Source organism: Urocampus carinirostris, chromosome 6 (genome assembly GCF_059441175.1).
Source record: "Urocampus carinirostris isolate Australia breed hairy pipefish chromosome 6, RoL_Ucar_1.0, whole genome shotgun sequence".
Taxonomy (NCBI): domain Eukaryota; kingdom Metazoa; phylum Chordata; class Actinopteri; order Syngnathiformes; family Syngnathidae; genus Urocampus; species Urocampus carinirostris.
Window position 1 is genome coordinate 21,118,149 of NC_142354.1, and position 15,764 is coordinate 21,133,912.

At 37.7% G+C, this 15,764-nt stretch overlaps 1 protein-coding gene across 2 annotated transcripts in view; it reads left to right on the forward strand.

Moving 5' to 3' along the window:
* LOC148364134 (inter-alpha-trypsin inhibitor heavy chain H3-like) overlaps positions 1-15,764 on the forward strand; it is a 35,334-nt gene that overhangs the window by 9,236 nt on the left and 10,334 nt on the right. For both annotated transcript variants that reach the window (XM_088338234.1, XM_088338235.1), the window contains exons 7-18: positions 1,251-1,367; positions 1,429-1,597; positions 3,502-3,612; positions 3,710-3,891; positions 5,452-5,631; positions 6,724-6,833; positions 8,812-9,065; positions 9,138-9,158; positions 10,858-10,875; positions 12,710-12,727; positions 12,873-12,899; positions 13,044-13,061. In XM_088338234.1, the coding sequence (XP_088194360.1) occupies positions 1,251-1,367; positions 1,429-1,597; positions 3,502-3,612; positions 3,710-3,891; positions 5,452-5,631; positions 6,724-6,833; positions 8,812-9,065; positions 9,138-9,158; positions 10,858-10,875; positions 12,710-12,727; positions 12,873-12,899; positions 13,044-13,061 (1,225 nt within the window). The remainder of the gene's footprint in view (positions 1-1,250; positions 1,368-1,428; positions 1,598-3,501; positions 3,613-3,709; positions 3,892-5,451; positions 5,632-6,723; positions 6,834-8,811; positions 9,066-9,137; positions 9,159-10,857; positions 10,876-12,709; positions 12,728-12,872; positions 12,900-13,043; positions 13,062-15,764) is intronic.

Sequence of the window (15,764 nt, forward strand, 5' to 3'; positions counted from 1 at the left end):
ACGCCTCCTGATGAAAATCCATGTTTACAGCAATATGGAATTGGGAATAATATCTCGTGGCCTTAAGAGTGCAGTGCAGCACTTGCAAAAAAGAGCTGTCTGACCTGACAAAAATGCCCTCTGCTCACAGGAATGGCTGACCAGGGATAAAGGTTCACAGCTGCACTGATGTTATTTATTTTAAGCGGAAAAAAACACCAAACAAGACAAAAATTTGTCCTTTCAGCCCCCTCTCCCGGAAATAGTTGATTAGGGGGTAATGGTTTGCGACCGAAAGAGTGCAGTTCATTTTAAGCGGGATGCAAGGGCATGCTTCAGATGCCTGAACCTCCCCCAAGAATGCGCTCTGCTGGCCTCTCCTCTCAGCAATAGCTGACCGGGGATAATGGATCTCAACCACAATCGTGCATTTCATTTTAGGTGGGCCAGAACGGCATGCCTGTAGTCAAAGTGCCGTCTGGCTTTTCCCGCTAGCAGCAATATGGGATTAGGGATCACGGATCACGGCTGCAATGGCACGCTTCAGCAGCCAAAACCTTGCTCAACCAATAGTCGACCGGGCATAAAAGGTCGCGGCCACAGCCTTAAATTTCATTGTAGGCGGGCCATAACAACATGTCTTCCGCCAAAGTGCCCTTAGGCGTTTACTGCTCACAGCAATACGGGATTGTGGATAATTGATATCTGGCCGAATCAGTGCAGTTCATTTTAGGCGAGCAGGAATGGCACGCTTCAGTGCCCCAAACATTTCTCAGCAATAGTCGACCGGGGATAATAGGTCGCGGCCACAACCTTGCATTTCATTTCAGCCAGACGACATAAGTGCCTTCTCCTGGTCTCCGATTACAGTAAAACGGGATTGGGGATAATAAATCACTGCCGCCTGAGAACAGTTCATTTTAAGGCGGGAATACAGAACTGCAAAAGAATTGCACTCTGCCACTCGACGCTCAGACCAATTTACAATTTGGGCTAATGTGTTGCGACAGCACAAGCTCAGTTCATCTTTCGGTGGACAGAACAGCAAAAGAGAGCCAAAATGGCCTCCGCTTGCAGCAATATGCGATTGGGTATAACGGATCAGGGAATATTTTTAATCTCGCGATGCACTGAGGCTGCGAAGTACAAAGCGCAAAGTAGCGAGGCATTACAGAGTTGTGTTCTGAATTCCGAAACAACCACTCACAATCATTCCGTGCGGTTATTATGTCACACTCTAAATGTTTATTAACTTTTGTTTTTCTAACTAGACATCCGATGGATATTTTATCCATCACTTTGCGCCAACACAACTTCCTCGCATTCCAAAGAATGTCGTCTTTGTCATCGATAAAAGCGGCTCCATGCATGGCAAGAAAATTCAACAGGTACAGCTTTTTTCCGTTGACCTTTAAAAAAATGAAACCATTCCCTAATACTTCTTCTCAGACCCGAACAGCTTTAATACACATCCTGAACGATCTGGCCGAGGACGACTTCTTTGGTCTCATCACATTCGACAGCACCGTCTCGTATTGGAAGCGAGAACTTCTTCAGGCAAACTCAAAGAATGTGAAAAGCGCCAAAGAGTTTGCAGGGAGGATTCGAGAGCAAGGAGGTAGTTTTCACGTTCTGTTCCAAACCGGGAATTTGATTTACAGACTACGGAGCCCACCGGATTAAAAGCCAAAAGGGCAAATTTAAGAACGAATCTCGATTTTGTCTTTGTACGAACCGCTCCGGATCTAACGCTGCGGACATAACAGGCATAGGAATGAACTCATTCACGTCCATGTTTCACTTTTTCAAGATAATAATCGGAAAAGTAACGATTGTGCCGTGAAAAGCCTCGATTAGGAGTCAGAGTCCACGGTTGTCAATTTTAACTAGTGCTGCAGTCAATATGAATTCTATTGCATCCACATAAATGCACAAGTGCCATAAAAATCATCAAATCTATCTATTCTATCTATTCTATCTATTCTATCTATTCTATCTATTCTATCTATTCTATCTATTCTATCTATTCTATCTATTCTATCTAATCTTTGAATCTATCTAATAGATTTAATCAATCTAATCCATCTAATCCATCTAATCTATCTATTCCAGCTATTTCATTTATTTTATCCAATCTTTCTATTCGATCTATTCTGTCTATTTTGTCCAACATATCTAATCTATCTAATCGATCTAATCTATCTAATCCATCCAATCTATCCAATCCATCTAAACTATCTAAATTATCTATCATATTTAATTTCTCTAGTTCATCTAATTCATTTTATCTATCTAGTTTATCTAATCCATCTAATCTATTTTATCTATCTAATATATCTGATTTATCTGATCTATCTGATCTATCTGATCTATCTGATCCATCGAATCTATTTAATCTATCTCATATATCTTATGTATCTAAAAAATATCATCTTTCTCATCTATCTCATCTATCTCATCCTTCTGATCTTTCTCATTCATCTAAACTATCTAATCTATCTACTCTATTTTACCTGTCTAATATTTCGAATAAATCTTATATATCTCATCTATATCATCCATCTAATCCAGGGGTCGTCAACGTGGTGCCCTGGGGCACCAGAGTAATAAGAAAGTAATAACTTAGTAATAATATGATATATTCTTGTTTTAGAAATTAAAATGAATAATTTACATTACGTTGGTGCAATTGTTTCAACAAACTGCTGCCCCAACAACCTCGCCTAATTTATGCTTCATATGCATACATTCTTGGAATCCTTCTAACAAGTAGTGTAGGCTTATTGAATAGTGGCAGTTGGTGACTAATCAACAGCTATATTTTTCCTATTGGGACGAAAATCGTAAGGATAATTAGTCACCTAATGCCACACTAAAATATTCAATCAGCGGACACTACTTGTTAGAAAGACTGCAAGCATTTATGTGTAATGATTTTTGTTGCATTCGTGTGTCAGTCAGTAAGGTTGTGTCCTAATCGCAATGTGTTACTGTTGTTGGACATTTCCCCAGTGATTCTGCCAAGACCGCGATCTGACTCCACATCGACAGTGTTTATTCCGTTCTTCCATTTATGCGCATGACTAATTAGATGACAAGGCATTTAGCTAAGTGAGTCATAGTTACTTGCACTGTTCACCCGCACTTTATTGAATTTATTAACTTTGATATTTAGAGCACTTGGCAGCAATCACGTTTTTTACCAAAAAAAATCAAACAGTCGGAATGGTCCGCACCAGTTCTAAGCCAGTTTCAAGGCGTCAGCCAAGACAACCTGCCAGGGACACGCTGCATCGATGTGGGGTCTGGGGGGAAACCCGTCAAAAGAGTTTGGCGCCCATCCGAAGTCACTGCCGTCGCACCTGTAAACATCCGTCTCGCGGAAATAAGACAAGCCACACCGTATTTAAAGCCGCAGTGTTTGAAAAATAGGGAAAAAGTAGTGTCTTGTTGTCGAAATTCAAGGTAATTTGGGTTACCATCCAAAGTAGAGTTGCCTTCATGTGTTCTTACCTTCGTCAGGCACAAATATAAATGACGCCTTATTGGATGGATCTCGATTACTAAATGAGAACCCCAGGAAAGGTTCTGCTTCCATCCTTATCCTGCTCACTGATGGAGATCCAACCTCAGGTACAAATTTCTATACCTAGACAATGTATCATTATATCATTATAATTGTAAATGACAATTTCAAGAGAAAAAAAAATGTTGTCTGCTTTTACTTCAGGTGTGACCAATCTGGAACAAATCAACGCAAACGTGATGGAGGCCATTCAAGACAAGTTCCCTCTTTACTGCCTCGGTTTTGGCTTTGACGTCGACTTTAACTTCCTGGAAAAGTTGTCACAGCTGAACAACGGTGTTGCGCGACGGATTTATGCGGATGCTGATGCCGACTTGCAGCTGAAGGTACTTTTTTTTACATCGCTTTATAAGAAGATTTTTTTCATCCTATTGAAGTTAGAGAAAGGTAAGATGCTGTCTGAAGTGGTAAGTATGTACTTGTGAGGACTCAGGAGGACTTGCGTTGTGGAACCGCCCACCCCCTTACTTGGGTCTGACAACGCTTCACCCAAACACCCCACTGTGGGCGCCCACAACTGCGCAGACACAGCCTGTGCTACGCGAGAGAGGGATGGAATCCATCAGGCGGAGGCTTTTCTTTCGGATTTCGAATTATAACATTAATTATCTGTGAAATTGACAATACTTGAAAAAGAAAATAAAAGTAATATGCTGTGTTTTACCATTGAGTAAATTTGATTTGTTTGAGACAAATGAATAAGAGACGGATCTAACACAATTTTTGAATATGAGATTTCTATTAAAAACAAATCCTTGTGGTGGACCTCTGGCGTCCTGAGTTGGTTAAATCGATAACAGCAAAGTAGATGTTTCCTTACCACAAGATTCATTTTAACACGAAATATATGATCTTTTTAGCAAAACCCTACAGCTTGTTATGGTGCCTATTTGATTTTCTCGAGTGGCTAGTAGTTGGGTGAATAAGATTTTGCTATAATTCAATTAAATTTAGTTTCTCCAACGTGATGCCCTGGGGCACCAGGTAGCCCTCAAAGAACATGTGAGCAGGTTCTGAAAACAGCTGACCAGTGATGGGTCAGTGGGATTTTCCATGACATTTTCTAACTAGCATAATGTTTTAGTGGTTGACTGTGCCTATTTGACCTCAACTTCTGATAATTACAACCAGGTAATAACATAGTAAAAGAATAGTCATAATAAGGTATGCTGTTTTGTTAGAAATTCATATCACACTGGTAGCCCTATGGGCCAATCAGTCAAGTCATGTTTATTCGTAGAGCCCTTAATTACAAAGTCTCAAAGGGCTGCACAGACCACAGATTATTGCATACCACAGACTATTATGACCCCATCCCCTGATCTAAAACCTACGTGAGGGCAAATAATACACAGATATTGTCAACATAAAATATAGGTTATTCATATGCTCTAGAATAGAAGTGTGTTTTAAGCTTAGATTTCAACATTTCCACTGAGGTTGCAGATCGAATCTCAGGGGGAGGAGCATTCCACAGCACTGAGGCCCGAATGGAGATCACTAGTAGACCAGCATTTACTGAGCGAAGGCTCCGGACCGGAACATAGGGGGGAAATTAAATCTGAAAGATATGAGGGAGCAAGTCCATGCATGATTTTGTATACTACCAACAGAATCTTAAAATCACATCTTAAGCTAACAGGGAGCCAATGCAGGTTAGTTCAAATCGGGGTAATGTGATCAAATAGTAGCTCTCAGCTTCAAATAGGTTGGGGACTCGTGGTCTAGGAACGGTTTTTGGAGAGTGCAATCCAAACTATAAGAGTAAAATATTTTTGTGCTGCTTGAGAGACTTGTTTAAGAGGCCAGGAGTTTGTGAGATTAGTAAATTGGCATTTTCGTTTAAACATTTTTTATAATAAGTGTGATATATTATTTCTCAACAGGGATTCTACGACGAGGTGGCCAATCCTCTCTTGACAGATGTGACGATGACCTACAATGGAGGCTCCAGTCTGACCCAGACCAACTTCAGCCAGTATTACAACGGTTCTGAGATCGTGGTGGCCGGTCAGATCACGGACAACGACATTGAAACCTTCGTGCCGCGCGTGGTGGCCATGTCGGTGAGCTGGGTCTCTCATGGGATAATATTCGAGTTACCGTATTTTCACGACCATAGGCCACATTCTCTGTGGCTGGTTCTATTTTTGTATTTATCATGTACAAAGGCTGCAACGCACAATAGGGCACGGGTGCCCTTTGCTGCGGCCGCTTTAGGACAACACAAACAAGCATACAAGTGTGCGTACTTACATATAGCGGGAGCAAAACTGAGTTTGGTTGTGGTTCATTTAAGTACTGACTACAAAGTAAATCACACCGATATAAACTTGTTGGAGTGTGTTTTTCAACTTCCTCTGCTTGCAAATCATTGATCATTGATGCTCGATTTCCAAGTTTTTCTGCGTCGCATAGAAATCAAACCAAACCATGGCAGACAAAAACACGGAAAGCATTTAACTGAGGGAGAGTGAGGTTTTGGGTTGAATTAATATTTCGGTGGGACAACTGTTCAGCCTCCAGTAGCATAATAACTAAAATAATGCTAGATACGCTACGACGTTAGCATCCATGAGTACTTCCACAATGGACACATTACATGTGACGTCACGTGCACACAGGAGACTGTCATGATTTGCTCATTGCTCTCACCTGCGCTCACTCGTTTAGTGCCAGCTGCTGCTCCTTTCCTGATTGGTTCCCCTCCTATTTAAACACGTCTTTCTCATTCACCACTGGTCAAACCACCAGATTTCAACCATAAATGGGAAATGAGCATTAAGCTTTTCAGTGTGAACTTAGCCTTGTAAACTTGGCCACATCTCACCCTTTAGCGGTGAAGCCCGCACGTCCTTTTCTTTTTCCAAATTTTTACTTCTCATTAGGTGACCAAACCCCACAATCCAACCCTAAATGGCAAGCAGGGAGGCAACAGATACTAATGTTGTAAGTCTTAGGTATGACTCGGCCGAGGCTCGAATTTGTGACCCCCCTAGTCTCGGGGAAAGCGCCCACACAGCTTCATGCTGTCCTCAGCTACGTCTGTCGCTTCACAACACACACAGGGCTCACTGTGCGTTAGGGCAGACAATCGGGGACGCTTTATGGTTGTGAAAATACAGTACTCAAACTCAAAATTCTTTCTTACTCCGCAGAGAAATGCGAGTGTCACCTTCACCGGCAAAAACAGCACGGCAACATCGATGGACAGCAACATTCAGCGTGTTTGGGCCTACCTGACTGTCAAACAACTCCTGCAGAAAGAGTAAGTCCAAATTTATTGGCGCTTGTTGTTGTCAGAGAGGAATGTTTGTTGGGTGTGGCTGCATATTTGTGCAAACTACATTCAAGATCATGGGGTGGGCAGTTCAGAAATTTGGCTAAGGGGCCAATCCTGGGGACCTATCTATTTTTTGCCATTCATGAATAAATATACAGTGGCTTGCGGAACTATTTGGCCCCCTTGAAATTTGTGACTTTTTGCCACATTTCAGACTTCAAACATCAAGATATAAAACAGTAATTTCTTGTGAAGCATCAACTATAAGTGGGACACAATTATGAAGTGGAACACACTTTTTTGGATATTTTAAACTTAAAAAAAAAAAAAAAAAACGTACCGTTTTAGCACAACATTTTATGTTAAGTTTTCGTAGTATTACTGCAGTTGTATTTTGTTATTGTATTTCTTTAGTGTTTATTATGTTTGTGTATTGTAATGCTAAATCTATTCCACCCTGGTCATCCTGAAAGGTGGATTACCACTTGTGAGGTCCCTTCTCAAGGTTTCTCTTTTTCCTCACGCTGAGGTTTTGAGTTGTTCCTTGCCCGCATGTTGGTTTAAGATCAGGTAATTGTGTCATTGTAATCCTGTGCAGTCCTTTGAGACATTTTTGTGATTAAGGGCTATATAAGTAAATGTGACTTGACTTGACCAGTACTTATGCAGTTGGATTTTAGTATTTATTTCTGTATTTTTGTCATAAATACTGTAGTTTCAGTTTTGTAGAATGGTTGCAGAAGTATTTTAAAGTGTTTTGATAGTAGTATTTTGTAGTATTTCTGTAGTGATTTCTAGTATTTCTGCATTTGGACTTATTATTATTATAGTATTATTTATGTATTTTTGTCATGATACTGCAGTCCGATTTTGGCATTATTTATGCATTTTTGTAGTTATACTTTAGTTTTATTTTGTAGTATTGTTGCAGAAGTATTTTTGTAGCATTGCCATAGTGGTATTTTTGTAGTATTTCTGCAGTCGGAATTTTGATTTATTTCTGTATTTTGGTAGTGATACCGTAGCTTGATTTTTTTAAAAGATTGTTACAGAAGCATTTTTGTAGTATTTCCATCGTAGTCTTTTTATAGTATTTCTGCAGTATTTTCTGGTATTTCTGCATCCGGAGTTTTGTATTATTTCTGTAGTATTTGTTGTTGTAAAAGTCTGGTTTTCATTTTTGAAGTATTTTTGTGGTATTGCTCAAGAAGTCTCTCTCTCTTTCTTTCTTTTTTCTTTTTCTTAGTCTCTCCCTATTTCTCGTTCTCTCTTTCATTCTCTTTTTTTCCTGAATCTCTTTTAATTTCTGTCTGTCACTCTCTCTCTCTCCTCAGTCTCTTTCTTCCTTTCTCTTAATCTCTCCCTCTCTCCCTGTATTTCTTTCTTAATCATTTAAGTTTTCTCTTTTTGTGTCTCTTCCACTTTTTGTCCGTCTATCCATCTCTTTCTGTTTGTCTCTACCTATTTTTTCTCTCTCTCATTGCCTTTCTCTGTTACTCTCTTTCACTTTCTGTCTCTTCCACTCTCTGTCCATCCATCCATCTCTCTCTCTCTTTTCTGTCTCTCACTTTCTCTTTCATTCTTTTCCTCAGTGTCTTTCTTTCTTTCACTTTCTGTATTTCTGTATCCTTCAGTCTCTGTCCGTCCCACCACCTCTATCTATCTATCTATCTATCTATCTATCTATCTATCTATCTATCTATCTATCTATCTATCTATCTATCTATCTATCTATCTATCTATCTATCTATCTATCTATCTATCTATCTATCTATCTATCTATCTATCTATCTATCTATCTATCTATCTATCTTGAGTAATTTACACACACACACACACACACACACACACTTTAAATGATCTTAATTGAAAACAAATTCCCAATTAAAGTTTTGTATATTTCTACAAACATCAACCTCCTGATTCCCAGCCTTTGATAATGTCCCCATTTTCAACATGGCAGGTTGCAGTTTTCCGGGGTGGAGAAGGAAAAGATGACGAACGAAACTTTGAGGCTTTCCTTAAAATATAACTTTGTGACGCCGCTGACGTCCATGGTGGTCACCAAGCCCACCCGGGAGAAGACGGAAGTGCTCCACAAGCCCAGCGAAGGGGTTTCAGTGCCACAAACAAGAAGTACTTTGCCGGGAGTGATTGCCCGGGGGGCTCCACGTGGGGGATCTTCCGTCACATTACAGACGAGAGTCCATAGCTACAGTAAGTCACACTCGGGTGCAGGGAAAATAACATTTGGAGCGGAGCATTTAATCTTTTGTCTTATCTTCACAGGGCTAGGCATGCCTGTTTCAGGTAAATGACTTTTTGTTGTTCTTATTTCAATTGATTGGTAATCCTTTCAGATTTTGATATGTTCATTTTATTATTATTATTATTGTATTGATTTACATTAAAGGTACAGTGTGTAATATTTGACCACTGTATGGTGTTGCACAATGAGAAGAAGCCTTTTATGAAGAAAGTATAAGGAAGGAAGGAAGGAAGGAAGGAAGGACAAAGAAGAAAGGTAGAAGAAAGAAAGAAAGAAAGAAAGAAAGAAAGAAAGAAAGAAAGAAAGAAAGAAAGAAAGAAAGAAAGAAAGAAAGAAAGAAAGAAAGAAAGAAAGAAAGAAAATGTCGATTGGGGAAAAGACAAAAAAAGGAAAAATAATGCACAAAGAAATAGAAGAAATGTAGATAGGGGAAAAAAGGAAAAATAAAGCACAAAGAAATAGAAGAAATGTAGATAGGGGAAAAAAAGGAAAAATAAAGCACAAAGAAATAGAAGAAATGTAGATAGGGGAAAAAAGGAAAAATAAAGCACAAAGAAATAGAAGAAATGTAGATAGGGGAAAAAAGGAAAAATAAAGCACAAAGAAATAGAAGAAATGTAGATAGGGGAAAAAGGAAAAATCAAGAAAATAAGTAAAAAGAAAGAAAGAATATAGGAAAAGAATAAAGCAAAAAGACAGAAAAGGAAAAATCAAGAAAATAAATAAAAAGAAAGAAAGAATATAGGAAAAGAATAAAGCAAAAAGACAGAAAAGGAAAAATCAAGAAAATAAATAAAAAGAAAGAAAGAATATAGGAAAAGAATAAAGCAAAAAGACAGAAAAGGAAAAATCAAGAAAATAAATAAACGAAAGAAAGAATATAGGAAAAGAATAAAGCAAAAAGACAGAAAAGGAAAAATCAAGAAAATAAATAAAAAGAAAGAAAGAATAAAGCAAAAAGACAGAAAAGAAGAAAAAGAAAAACACGGGAAAAGACAGAAAATGAAAATGAAAGAAAAGCAATAAGAAAGCAGAAATAAACAAAAGAATAAAGGAAAATAAAATAGGAAGGAGAAAATGAAAAGGAAAAAGAAAAGAGCAGTGTAAAAGGGCAAAAGACAGCAACAAGAGAAAGAAAAAAAAATAAGTGAAAAGAAGGCATGAATGAAGGAAACCACAACGAAAATAATAACGAGGGAGAGGAAAAAAGGGAAGAAGGAAAAGAAAAATGAAAGAAAAGAGGAAAGGAACAAAGAGGGAAGAAAAAAATCAATAAAAAGAAAAGAGGGACATTTTTTTTCTTTTTGTTGTTAGCAGCAAGATGACCGAGCTTAATCTTCTGTCAAATAAACGCTAATTTCTGGACCAATAGGTATAAAAAAATGCACAATTATATTATAGTTAATGTAATATTTTTTACCTACTATTTAATTCCATATTCTTTTTATTAATGAATGAAGTTCTTGTAACAACTATTAGGAGCTAAATATTACACGCTGTCCCTTTAAAAATACACAAAATAAAAGGGGAAATATATCCCTTTATTACATTTTTATTAAACACATTGCCCCCTGCTAGCCTATTGCTAAGACATAAAGGGAATCCTCATAAACAGGCTAGCGATTAGCATCAACGAGACAATGTTTTAAGCCTTAAAGAAAACGAAATCTGAAAACAAACAGACAAAATAAAAGTACTTACATGTTTCATATACTTTCTGTGTTCTACCTTTTCTCGCAGGGTCACGTATTTCAAAAGGTAAGTTTAATTACAGTACGATTCAAAGTGTTATTTAAAATTTCTACCGCTACTTTTGTAGTTAAATGAATGTAACGGCTGCTTAGGGCCACGCAACCGCTAGGGGGCCCCCAAGAGAGTTAAACTTTTTTAGTGTCAACATTGACACTGGGTGTTCACTCAAAAATACTTCGACAGAAATACAACAAAAATACTTCATAATAATTACAAAACAAAATATCAAATATAGTGCTTAAAAAGGGACCTCAGATATTATTTTGCTTTCATTCTGAAAATAGTATCGAATTACTACAAAAATACTACTACAGTAATTCTATATCACACAATGCTACTACAGAATGATTTACTCCAAAATATTACAAAAAGACAACTACAGTAATACAGTATTACAAAAAAACCCAAAGAAATGTGACAAAAATACTACTATGGATATACGACAAAAAAATCTACAAAAATACTACTTAAGTACTGCTTTGGAATTACAACAATTATACTTCTACTGTAAGAATAAAAAATACCAATACATATAATAATAAATAGATAGAAACCTATAATAGAATAATAGAAAACCCTACTAGAGAAACGTTACTACCAAAAAAATACTACAACAGAAATACTACAAATTACACCCATAGCGATACTACAAAAATTACCCTGTGGAAATATCACAAAAATACTACAAATCAAAACAACACAAACACTGTACTACAAGTACTACAGAAGTACTACAGCTACACAACAAACTTTCTTATATGGAAATATGACAAAATACAACAGAAATAGTACAGAAATACTAAAACAAAATTATACTACAGTAATCCTACAAAATACTATAATCATAAATCTACTGTAATAATACAAACATACTGTGAAAATACTACAAAAATACAACAAAAAATATACTTTCGTTATACAACAAAAATGCTACAAAAATACTAAAAAATACTACTATGGAAATGCTTCATAAAAATTACCTCAGAACTAGAACAAAAATACTACAAAATAACTACACTAAATATCAAAGATGCAAAAAAGGGACCACATATATTATTTTTCTTTCATTCTGATATTCTTTAAATATGGAATTACTACAAAATACTACTACAATAAAACTATATTACAAAATACTTCTACCGAAATATTTACTCCAAAAATACTACAAAAAGAAAATTACAGTATAATTACAAAAATACTAAAGAAATATGAGAAATATACTACTCTGGAAATACGACAAAAAATCTACAAAAACACTATAAAAATACTGCTTTCCAAATACATAAATTATACTTGTACTGAAATACTAAAATAACAATAATATATGATACTATCATATAAAAAACGACCAGAGAAATATTACTACAATACTACTACTACAAGAGGTTTACAACAGAAATAATCCGAATTACACTTATAGCGATACTACAAAAATTCTCCCATGGAAATATCACAAAAACACTACAAAAATAAAACTACAGAAACACTGTACTACAAATACTGCAGAAGTACTACAGCTATAAAACAAACATTCTTATATGGAAATACTACACAATACAAGAGAGATAGTACAAAACACTAATACAAAATGATACTACAGTAATCCTACAAAAATACTATAATCATAAAACTACTGTAATAATAAAAAAATACTATGAAAATACTACAGATATACAACAACAAAAATCTACTTTCAAAATACAACAAAAGTACTACAAATCCTGGTAACGACATGAACATTTTAAGCACAAAGAGCCTAAATGAATTTTCACGACTGCCAGGGAGCAAATGAATGAATGAATTTTTTGTTTTTCTTTTCTTTGCTTTTTTTTTGCGGCAGGTTACAGCGGGATACCCGGTAAGACATAAGCAAATCGTACATGTTTTTTTTTCAACATTTTCTCGTCAAGATGACAAACATAGCTCAAGAGTTTTACGACTGCTGTTTAGCAAAGGACATAAACTGTATTTATTTATCTATTGTTTTTGTTTTTTTGCGGCAGGTTACGGCGGAATGCCCGGAATGCCCGGTATGACTTAGATGACTTTTCAAACATTTTCTTTACAGACAAGATCAAACAAAGAGAATCCTCGCTACATTTTGTAGGATTTTGTTCCAGCAAAACTAATGGTAAAAGAGTTAACAACATTTTTGTGTCTCTCTTTTCTGCCAGCTCGTCCAGGAGTTTATGGTAAGACATTCAAAACATACTCTTTATATTTTACAGTAAAGAAAGTAAGTATTTGAACACCCTGCTATTTTGCTATTTCTCCCTCTTAGAAATTATGGAGGGATCTGAAATTTTCATCGTAGGTGCATGTCCACTGTGAGAGAGATAAAGTAAAAAGAAAAATCCAGAAATCACAATGCATGATTTTTTAATGATATATTTGTGTGATATAGCTGCAAATAAGTATTTGAACACCTGCAACAAATGAATGTGAATATTTGGTACAGTAGCCTTTGGTTGCTATTCTAGAGGTCAAACGTTTCCAGGAGTCATTCACCAGGTTTGCACACACTGCAGGAGGGATTTTGGCCCACTCCTCCGCACAGATCTTCTCTAGATCAGTCAGGTTGCTGGGCTGTCGCTGAGAAACACGGAGCTTGAGCTCCCTCCAAAGAATTCCGATTGGGTTCAGGTCTGGAGACTGGCTGGGCCATGCTAGAACCTTGATATGCTTCTTACGGAGCCTGGTTTTTCTGGCTGTGTGCTCCGGGTCGTTGTCATGTTGGAAGACCCATCTTCAATGCTCCTGCTAAGGGAAAGAGGTTGTTCTCCAAAAGCTCATAAGACACGGCCCAAGTCATCCTCTCTTTAATGCAGTGCACTCGTCCTGTCCCATGTGCAGAAAAACACCCAGAACGCATGATGCTACCACTACCAACAGTAGGCATAGTGTTCATCAAATTGTACTCTTAATTCTCCAAACACGTTTAGTGGAATCATGACCACTCTGATTGAGAATGACCGTCATATTTAGCTTCTTCCATTTTCTAATGATTGCTCCAACAGTAGACCTTTTTAAACCAAGCAATTGCTCCCGAGCCCTTTCCAGCCTTGTAGAGGTGTGCAGTTTTGTCTCTGGTGTCTTTGGACAGCTCTTGGTTCTTCGCCAAGTTAATCTTACTGATTGCATGGGGTGACCAGATGTCTTTATACACTTAACAACCTCAGACAGGTGAACCTGATTCAGGGTGATACGTGGAATGCAGGTGTACTTCTAATGGGCGAACTAACAGGTCTTTCAGTGTCAGAATTCAGGTGTTCAAATACTTATTTGCAGCTGTATCACACAAATAAATTGTTAGAAATTGTGATTTCTGGATTTTTTCCTTTTAGTTTATCTCTCTCACAGTGTACATGCACCTTTGATAAAAAAATTGAGACCCCTTCATCATTTCAAAGTGGGAGAAATAGCAAGGTATTCTAATACTTATTTTCTCTACTGTATATGTTGTTATTTACTGTTATGTGTGCTCATTTTTGGGGGAAAAAGGGGACAAAAAATTAGCAAGACGCTTTATCAGTGATGGGAATCCTGGCTCTTTTGATTGTTTTGTTGGTGCATTAAGTCTTATAAAGTAAGTCATGTTTATTTGTGTAGCCCTTAATCACAGGGAGTCTCAAAGGGCTGCACAGACTATTGTACACTACACACTATTACACCATGCCCTGATCTAAAACCTACATGAGGTCAAGGAAAAACTCAAAAACCTCAACATGAGGAAAATGAAGAAACCTTGAGAAGGGACCAGGATGACCAGGCTGCAATGGATTTGGCATTAACAAACAATAAGATTAGAAAAATAAAATAATTATATTATATAAGTATAAAGAAAATAAAACAGATGAGCATGTTGCAGTGGAAGTAGCATTAAAAAACAATACACAGATATTGTCAACATGAAATGAAGGTCATTCATATTGTTCATACAATTTTTTTATTAGAAATGTACATGTAGATGCAAGCGGGGACGACGTTCTGAGAATTTAAATTACTTGACATTATACATAGGCATATGCAAGTTGGACGTTCAGACAGTTGAATATACACTTTTTGTAAAGTAGAATGTTCTTAAAAAATCATGAATAGAATAATTACACATACCAATCTACCTTGGCTTAGTGCTCCCCTTTTTACTGAATGCAATTCCTCCTATTGATCGATACTAAACCTTAGGGGCCGGTCACACAGACATTTGCGGCTGAATCACGGCCAGAAATTTCTGCCTTTGAGGTGGACGCTATTGGACGCATTGAGATCGCCATTCAGACGAGATACAGCGGTGCTTAACACGAGGTCGGAAATTCGCGCGCCGGTGGCAGCGCGAAAGAGTTTTGCGCTGCTCAATTCTTCAGAGCGCGGGTACACAACCTTTCACGAGCGTAACGAGGCCGAATCACGGCCAGAAATTTCAACCGTGAAGCAGATGCTGTTGGGCGCTGTTGGACGTTTTGAGACCGCCATATAGACGAGATAGAGCAGTGCTTTACTCGTGGTCGGAAATTTTCACGTGGTTGGCCGCGCTCAAAACTTTTGAGCTGCTCAAAAGTTTGAGCACGTGTTGAACCGCGTGCCGCACATGTGGTCAACACGAGGTAATGACGCGGAACGACGTGCTCTGGCCGCGGCCAGGGCGTGGTTACACATGGGTAGGACGGGAAATTTCAGCGGGTAATCGTGGGTGGAGCATGGTAATAGCATGTTCTGCGCCTGTATCGCGGTGTTATTACGTGAAATTAGCGTGTTACGCGTGTGACGGTCAAACGCCTTTCTCCGCGTATAAACAGCGCGAATGCCGAGCACACGTCAGTTGTGCTCGAGACGTCAAGGGGGTGAACATGGATCCCCGTCAGCGTAGTGACCTCGTCTTAATCCATTTTTATTTC